We start from the raw sequence: 9,079 nt of genomic DNA, 5'->3' as shown, positions 1-9,079 counted from the left end.
TTTTTTCTTTTTTAAATTAGAAAAAGGAAAAGGGCTCAAGTATGATGAACTGAATGATCAAGGGGGAATTTTTTTTTTTTTTTTTTCTGTGTCTGAAATGCCCATTACTGATCTTTGGCCAATTGACTGCTCCACCTTCAACAAAAACCCTATTCTTCAAACCTTAAGCAACACATTATTTGATACACATGCTATTAGCCAATACATTCTTCAACTGGGAAAACCTGCAACACTACAATCACTTAGATTTTATTTTGACAACTGCCATGGACTAAATTTGCTTTCGTAGCCCATTAATAATAATACTAATCTGCCAATTAGAAGGAGTACTACTGTTTTGTAGTAGTCTTCTTGTATAAATGTAAACATTCGTACATGTACTTGTTCGTGTACGAATATGTCAAGGAACATGAAACCATATTAGAGATGCTTATTAAGCCTCTCAATGCAAAAATATGTCATCTGAAGGAAACAAGCTCAATCCACAAAGATGCCATGCAAAATAACCCAAACCTTCTACCAGAATTAAACACCACATAACAACATCCTCTGTCCTCAATGTCACTGGCTAGAGCTGTTTCTAAGGCAGAAGGGGAAATTACTACATTATAATTACAATTGGATAAAAACTTACACAACTTAATATAAATCTGTCTATATGCTTGTATTTTATTAAAATGATCAGAATATCAATTTCTGGCAATGACTTTAATCTATTTTTGTATTTTTCTGAGGATGACGTATTTTGTTCAATTGACATATCAAACAGTCGTATTTGTAATATGTGTGTGTGAATATATTAATTACCGTGTAGATCTCTGATTATCCTTTGCAGCTGTTTATCTCCAACCGATGAAGAGGAGGCCATTGTGAGGGGATAAGGCTGGCAGACAGGGACTTCATAAGGAATAAAAAAAAAACATATTCAGGCTCCTTTATTGCGGCTCACAGTCGGAATTAATGTAATGCTTTCCCACTCGAAAATCTGAATGTCATCTCTGACATTCAGTGTGTTCACTACAGATTAAACAAACATTTAAGAAATATATATCCACAGATTTATGTGCATTGGGATGCTGTAGCTGAGCAAAGTTAGCAAAGTCCTCCTGCTGTTGGGAGGCAGAAAAACAACGACGACAGCTGACCGAATCTCACTGTGTGTTGATCTTATCACATAACACTGGTACACAATTTAACGTGATTTGAAATCAGAATAATGCCTGATAACACTAATGAACAGCTTTGAAACGCAACATAAACATCGACTAGTCAGAGCTGTGTCTGAGCATGCACCTGCTCCAAGCTATCAACTTCCTGCTGATTTTATCAACATTTCCGTAATTTGTGTCATTAGTTAAACTAAAATGATCAAAATGACGCATTCTCAATAAAAATACAACAATATAAAATAAATACCCGATAAGTAGAACTGTCCGCAACGTCTAGTTTCTTGTTGATTCAGCCAAAACAAAACCTTGCTGGCTCTGCAGGCGGGCTCAAGAATTACTGACAGACTGATTGACCAATCAGCTCAATGGAATTGTAGTTTGGCTGAGAGGCATACATGATTGCAGAAAATTCTTTATTTATTTATTTATTTATTTATTTATTTATTTATTTATTTATTTATTTATTTATTTATTTTATTTATTGAACCATTAGAATCCACAAAAGGTTGAAAAAGAGAATATATAAGTGTTATTTGGCAAAACACAGAACTAAATAAATGACTATAGAAGCCTGAAAAAATAATTCAAACTAAATATTTTATTACCACTAATAATAATAATAATAATAATAATAATAATAATAATAATAATAATAATAATAATAATAATAATAATAATAATAATAAAGCTGTATGTAGCCCTTCTTTTCAGCAGGGCTTCATTAAAAATATTTATGTCTCAGTAAAATACACAGCAGGTCTGGAAACTAAAGACTAACTACTGGAAGTCATTCACAACTGAATAGTGTTTTTATTTTTTTCTGTTCTGAAATGATACAGGTAACAAAGAAAATGTGTGGTTTCTGTTCCTCTTTGATTTCTACTTAAGGTGAGACCTACTGCCCAGTTCTTCACTGCTTTTGGTCCCAACAATCCTTTGCATCATTGTGCAGGTGCAGTATGTTTCTTTATATTATTCATGTTTTTTCCTCTTTTATATTTGTAAGATTAAGGGTTACATTTTTATGCATTTTAATTGCAATACTTTAGGTATCAGCAAGTGAAATTCAAGTTGTCCTGAAAATGTTGAAAATGAAAGACTTGATTTTTATCTATTGCATTACTTTTCCATATAAATAAAATGTATTCAGCCAAATATGTTAAATAGGTAAACTGTGTTTAAGCAGTAAAACATTTCTTGGCTCTGACTTGTGTATTAACTAACTCGTGAGATATGACAGTAGCCAGTTTAATTTTCACACTTCCACCCATCTACTGAGCAAAACTATATAATGTCGATATTATAGATAAATACATTATAATATTTTGCTTTTCTACACACAGCCATTTACAAATCCCTTTCATTTAAGTTTATATGAGACCTCATTTCTATGCGCTGTCAGGGTTTGAAATGAGTCAAATTCATTGTTTGTGTTTCACAGTGATTATGATCTCAAAGCAAAACAAGTCTAAAAGAAAAAAAAAAACATTAGCCTCTCTCTAATTTGTTTACTTCTACATAGACAATAGTGCAGAAAAAAACATCCAGATCTCACCTCTACCGTGTAGAAGCATAGTCCATTTCTTACTTAGTATATTGGAGAGATTCAGACATTAGTGAGAGAAAGAAAGTTCCACATACTAGTTTACATAGAAACAAACAAGCGAATGAAAAAGATACCACAAATTATAAAAGGAAAATCAAATTTTAATTATCTAACAAATCTTTTTGTGTATTTAGACTCCTTACCTGCTGGAGGAAGATGGCCACATATGAATACTTCATGGAGAGCGAAAATGGAAGCCTTTATGAATATACCACTGATTACGAGGATCAAATATGCAACCAGACAAGTGTGATTGAATTTGGAGCCACGTTGACTGTGTCTTTTTTCTCTTTCGTGATATTATTCAGTCTTTTTGGCAACATTCTTGTTCTTGTAATTCTGTTCAAGTACGAGAATGTCAAATCCATCACCAATACACTTATCCTGAACTTGGCTGTGTCAGATCTCTTCTTCACCTTAGGGCTACCCTTTTGGGCTTACTACTACATCCATGGATGGACATTAGGAGAGCCTGCATGCCAAGTCGTCAACTTTATTTTCTATGTTGGCTTCTACAGCAGCGGTTTCTTCCTCATCCTGATGACAATTCACCGCTACATAGCTGTCATAAATCCTCTGTCTAGCATTGTATCAACTACAGGCCCTTCTGGGATTTTCACAAGTTTCATCGTTTGGTTTATTAGTATCTTGGCAGCCAGTCCCGTCTTCATCTACATCAAAGTAAAAGATGATGATGGCTCAAGTCAAACATTCAAGAAATATTGTGGATATGGGGACTCCTTTTCTTCAAAGTTGGGAATCTATGAACAAAATGTTCTCTTTGTCCTAACAGCCTACGTGTTCGTGTTTTGCTATTCTCAGATCATTTACAGGTTGCTGCGTCCGACTGCCCAAAGAAGAAGAAACAAAACTGTCAAACTTATTTTCGTTCTTATGGTTGTCTTCTTCTTGGGGTGGGCACCTTATAATGTTGTAATGTTTCTAAGGTCATTTGCTTATGGGAACCCACCAAATACATCTGATGATTCTGAAATCAAAGCAATTTGTGAACAACACATAATCATGGAATATGCCATCTCCATCACCCGACTCCCTGCCTTTTCGCATTGCTGCCTCAACCCTGTGTTTTACGTGTTTGCAGGAGTTAAATTCAAAACCCATTTAAAAAAACTGCTGCAGAACTTGGGTCATAGAAACAACAGCATCTCCAACAGAGTGAGCAGGATCACAATCACGTCTGTAACCAGCAACGAAGTATCCACGTAACTACAGAAATATACCAATTTATGGATTGGTATTTGAAAGCATGAAACCTCCATTTAAATTCAAATCAAATTTAAGTAATACTTTTTTATTTTGCAGCTCTTACATAGAGGGAAAATACAATATTTGTTTTTAATTTCAGACATAGTGGAAACTGTTTGTGCCTCTAAGATTTAACAACTGGACTTTTTTTATTATTGAAGACTCCTCAATATGTAAATGATCCTAGCTATTACAAGCTAAACTTAAATGCTTTTAATGAGTCTTTGTCCAATTAATCCATACTAAATATTTTTAAATGCACCTCTAATTTTTTTGTCTACTTGTACTGTGACATGTAATAGAAAAGGTTTGGAAGGGAATATGTGGTAAAATAAAATGGGTTTATTACATAAAAAAAAAATTCCATCAGTTTTTATTAAGTGATTCTTTGTTACTATTTAATCAAGCTATTAACTACTTGATGATGTTCTTAGATGGATGAAAAGTTGTTGTAATGTAAATAAGCAATGGTTGGTTTCATGTACCTGTAAACTGCTTTGTTTTAGTTTTTTCATAGTGCACTTGTACCATACATTTAGAGTATTTTGTTCATTCTGTGATGTAAACTGATGTTAGTCACCTTAACTGTACAAACGTTTGTATAAACTATGACAGAAACAAGGAAGTTGAACAAGAATGAAGCTGAATCAGAAGATTCTGTCCACCTGATGCGAAATTCCCATATACATATATATATGTGTATACTTTCTAATTATTGTATTACTGATCTCTTGTTGAAGTTCAAATTAAATAAAACTGTTGGTAATCTTGCCTCCTGTAATTTGTATTCTGCACAAGCAGATCTTATGATGATTGTTTCAACATATGATAGAATTTTTATTACATCAACACTAATTTAGTATTAAACAGAGCAATAACAGAATTATATGAATTATATTATATGAATCCTATTATATTAGATCACTGGTCAATTTACTTTAAACACCAAGGAAGATGTTTCCTGATAGATACACCATTCCACTAGATGCCATGTCAAAAAGTGGCTTTTTGGTATCTACCAGACCAGAACAGCTGCATATTCAGTTAAAATCCCAAAATTTTAATATGACAAATGAGACAAATAAGTAATTTAAAACTTTTTGCACTCGTCAAATTATAATAACTGACATTTATTCAGCAAAATTCAACTTAAAAATAAGCAGTACGTAGGAAAAAAGTAGAAAACCACCATAAAGGTGTAATTGCCAGGTGGACAAGTCAAAATCAGTCTTGTTCAAACTGTGGTACCTGGACCAATGGTGGTCCGCGGGCGCCCCCTAGTGGTCCTTACTGAACTCCATGTAAGCGATCGTTATTTCTTGTGACGTCAGCTCAAAGTGCGACGCGTTAATCAAAGAATTGTGTTTCAAAGAAATAATGGATAAGATAAGTGGTTTAAAACCGAGTCACTCAAAAGAAAAACTGAAGATATCGGTGGAAATAAACGCCAGGACAATTTATATGACCGGAGGAAGCTAATATCTGCCGAGATGTGTCGCTCACTATTCGATTCTTTTGAACGGCACTTTGCTGGACTCAGTTAGTGAGAACTGTTCTTTTGTTGTTTTTTTACGACTTTGCTTAATTATAATGCTCTGCTCGCACTTCAACATCTATTGTTGTTTTTACTGATTATTTAATTAAAATGTTTAAATTAAGAGCCTAATATTTCAACAGTATTATGTATGTTAGTTTATCTAATTTCTTTATTTACTATTTTAATTTTTTTTTAGTCCATAGACGTGAATGATTAATTATTATTAATGTCTATGGTTTAGTCCAGAAGTTGTTTCTCCTGACATTTATTAGTGTATCACTGCTCTTGACGGCTGATGGTTACCATAGCAACAAATAACTGACAGCTCGTCACCTTTTTCTGTCGCAGTCCATAACTGCGGTATGTATTAGGAGCAGCTCTGTGTTTTCTTTACAAGTATTCGATTTCAACAAATCATACAAAATGTTGCAGGAGTAATTTTGCTATGTTCTGTATATGTTTTTAACTCTTACCGTTATGCGTGTTAGCTATGTTTAATTTTAGAACTGTTAAGTGCTACTACTTTTAACTGCTGTCAACTCCTGCCAAATGCTGTAAAAAGTTGCGTTATTGCTGGGGCAATTTCAAGTTAGGTGGTCCGTGAGTGTTTGCTAAATAGCTTTAGTGTTCCTCAGCCAGAAAAAAGTTTCGGAAACACTGCTTTAAAACATTTTTTCGTTTGTTTACAGCACCTTTGGATTCATTTTCAGCCACAGTGATGTTGCATTCACTGTTCAAGCTACCACGTTGGATAGTTGGACTGAAGATGGCAGCACCTGTCTGAGGTAATGTTAGTATGAAGTGACGTCTCATTTCTTTCTCTTGTCAAAACTGGTATAGAAACAAAATATATTTTTGGAGAGATTTCTAGATAAATTCAAAACCGAGTTGGACAATGTTTGATACTTTAAGAAATGTTGGGTTTTTGTCATAAAAGTTATTCAGACAAAGGAAATCAAGATTAAAATAATAGATAAAAACAAAAGCCAAGCAACACGTTATTAAGCAGCAAATAAAATATCATAGAAACAATGGTTAATTAAAATAAAAAGGTGTACAAATTATAGTGCAAAGTAGCAAGTAATGCAGCTGAAGAAGGGCAATCTTTAACTATTAATTGGGTTTGTACAGCAAGTTGTAAGGATGAAATAAAGTCTCAAATGTAAGAAAATCTGCATTTTAAATGGAAAAGGTAGTCATTTGTTTTAGTTTTGAAAAATCATTAGTAGTCAGAATTGGTCCACAATAAAATCTGACTTAATTTGAAGCAGAAAAGGGAAGTTTTTGTCCTCATTTTTACTTTTTCTTTGACATGCAGATGAGAACTGGCAGTGTGTCTGTGATAAGTATTTTATTTTATTTTTTTAAAGTTTTTTGTAACTGATCTGGAATTAGGTGCCATAAAAATGAATGAATGAAATTATACTTGGTCTTTATTAGAAATCTCAAAGTCCTAAACTTGCGCTCATGTTCCTTAGATAATCAGCACCCCCAACAGCACAGATAAAGAAGAGGACATCTTAAATCTCATCCAAAATATGACTTGTCAGATTTTTGACTTTTCAACAATTAATGGAGCCGTATTCATCACAATCTTCATCATCAGCATCATCGTCAATGTCCTCCTCCTATGTATTCTGTTTATTTTTGAAAAACATAATCTCTTCACATATATCTTCATCATAAACCTTGTTTGTTCTGATTTGACCTTCGCTGCCTCAGTCCCCTTCTGGGTTGTCTACCACCTTCACTACATCATCTGCTGGGGACCCTACAAGATTATATTTGTCATTCAGTCCAAAAACTGTAAAGAACTGCAGCAGATCAATATTGCCTACAATATCTGTCGAATGCTTGCCTTTTCCCACTGTTGGATAAACACTCTTCAATGTATGCTCACTCAAAATATATGAAACCATTTCATATTTTGCACTACCAAGTTGCTAGGACTAACAGAGAGAGGCGGGGGCCAGTCTTATATTCAGAATGTCAGTGCATCTCACAGTTCAGGTCCTTCAGCAACATTGCTGAAATTCAAGAGTACTAGTTGTAGTACAAGAATATAGTATCTAGTATAATATGGATATTACTCCAAATAGATTGGCATGAGATGACTTACCTCTCTGAAATAGTTGGAAGTATTAACAAAGAAAAGAAAAAAAGTTTTTGGCACCAAAACTGTTTATGCATGTGGATGCTGGGAACAAATGGATCAGAAAATTCAATTTAGCAAAATATCTGTTTAAGTGTGAAAATGATCTTAGTCAGCTTTTTGTATGTTCAACCTGTTATTTTTCATTTTATTTCCTTTTCTTATTTTGTTTTACAAATGATGAGGAATACGTGTACTGTAAATGTGAATGATGAAACAGGACAAAAAGCACTGTTAGAAACAAGAAGAGTTGATTAGGCAATACCAAGAACAGCTCTATAAAGAGGGGAAGACAAATTTGTCATTTATTTGAAAGGTTTTATATTTTTTAAATGTATAAATTGGTTTTATTTTTTGTTTCTGATGGACTTTTAGTCATTTGAAACAACTGCTAAATTAACTATGTACTGAGTTATGCTGAGTTGCTGTTGCTGCTTCAGTGTAGTTTTGTTTATTTTGTACCCGTTACGGTTTTTGGAGTTCTTTTGTGGGTGTTCTGCTTGAGTAAATAAAACATTTCAGCTTGAAAAAACACCATATTGTTATGCTTTTCTTTGTATTTTTCTTTAATAAGTGGAAACTTGCTGGCCTAAAACTGTCAGTGTTAGGATCTGTGTAGTTTCTGTCTGTCTAGTCCTGTTTTCCCCTGAGTCTGTCTCGATTGATCCCAGCTGTGTGTCGTTCCTGTGATTACCCTCCCAGTGTATTTAGTCCCACCTGTTGTCAGTGTTCTTTGTCGGATCGTCGTCGTGTCTCACGTCTGTGTTCTGTTCCTGTGCTACCAGTGATTTTCTGTTCCTCCTGGTTTTTGTCATTATCATCTCTTATCATGACTACCTGGGATTACCGGCGTCTCTCTCACCACCAACAACCACACACCATGACAGAAAGTGGCGAACACTTGCAAACAGCTCTTCTTCCATGGTGATGATGTTTCTCATATTATTATTATTATTATTACTATTAGTATTTTCACAGTCATAAAAAAAACAAAAACTTTTTTCTAAAATCTAAAAGCATTGTTTGACTCCAGTGTTCTCATTGGTTCACTTTGGCCAAAAAGGTGTTTCAAATCTTCCCATTATTGGTTAAGCAAGCTTGCAATGACTTCTCATCTGGAAGGAAACAGGCTCTGCTGCATAACTATTCACGTCATCAGAGAGAAACAAAACACAAAAAGAGAAGTCAGTCCAGCCAAGTTAAAACCAAGTCTGATCACCTGCCAGATTCAGTTGCAATAAATATTTTGTTTTTGGGTTTTTTTGCCCCAAAGTCCTAGTAAATTATCCTGAACACTNATGTCAGCTAATATGGATGTTAAAAAGCTATTTATCAAGTATGTTGCAAAG

The 9,079-nt window shown here is 34.0% G+C and overlaps 2 protein-coding genes across 3 annotated transcripts in view; one reads left to right on the top strand and one right to left on the bottom strand.

Annotated features, from left to right (window-relative positions):
• fyco1b (FYVE and coiled-coil domain autophagy adaptor 1b) overlaps positions 1–1,502 on the bottom strand; it is a 22,550-nt gene extending 21,048 nt beyond the window's left edge. The window contains exons 1-2 of one of the 2 annotated variants that reach the window (XM_015051583.1): positions 1,417–1,502; positions 808–883 (exon numbers count right to left, since the gene is read on the bottom strand). In XM_015051583.1, coding sequence (XP_014907069.1) covers positions 808–868 — 61 coding nt within the window. In that variant the 5' untranslated portion in view covers positions 869–883; positions 1,417–1,502. Of the gene's footprint in view, positions 1–807; positions 898–1,416 lie in introns of both variants that reach the window. The other variant, XM_015051582.1, reaches the window with a different exon arrangement.
• A 579-nt stretch (positions 1,503–2,081) lies between these two features.
• LOC106959188 (chemokine XC receptor 1-like) lies at positions 2,082–4,804 on the top strand. The gene is made up of 2 exons (XM_015051574.1): positions 2,082–2,121; positions 2,910–4,804. The coding sequence occupies exon 2, from the start codon at positions 2,932–2,934 to the stop codon at positions 4,000–4,002; it is 1,071 nt and encodes a 356-aa protein (XP_014907060.1). The 5' UTR covers positions 2,082–2,121; positions 2,910–2,931; the 3' UTR covers positions 4,003–4,804.
• The last annotated feature ends 4,275 nt before the right edge of the window (positions 4,805–9,079 follow it).

This window comes from Poecilia latipinna, unplaced genomic scaffold (genome assembly GCF_001443285.1).
Source record: "Poecilia latipinna isolate Pla-1442-1.1 unplaced genomic scaffold, P_latipinna-1.0 Scaffold1054, whole genome shotgun sequence".
Taxonomy (NCBI): Eukaryota; Metazoa; Chordata; class Actinopteri; order Cyprinodontiformes; family Poeciliidae; genus Poecilia; species Poecilia latipinna.
The sequence above is the reverse complement of the archived record's forward strand: the minus strand, read 5'-3'. Positions and strand labels throughout refer to the sequence as shown.

What these genes read in the sequence shown, in the direction of transcription:
- LOC106959188 (XM_015051574.1), top strand. Translation starts at nt 2,932, where the DNA reads ATGGCCACATATGAATACTTCATGGAGAGCGAAAATGGAAGCCTTTAT.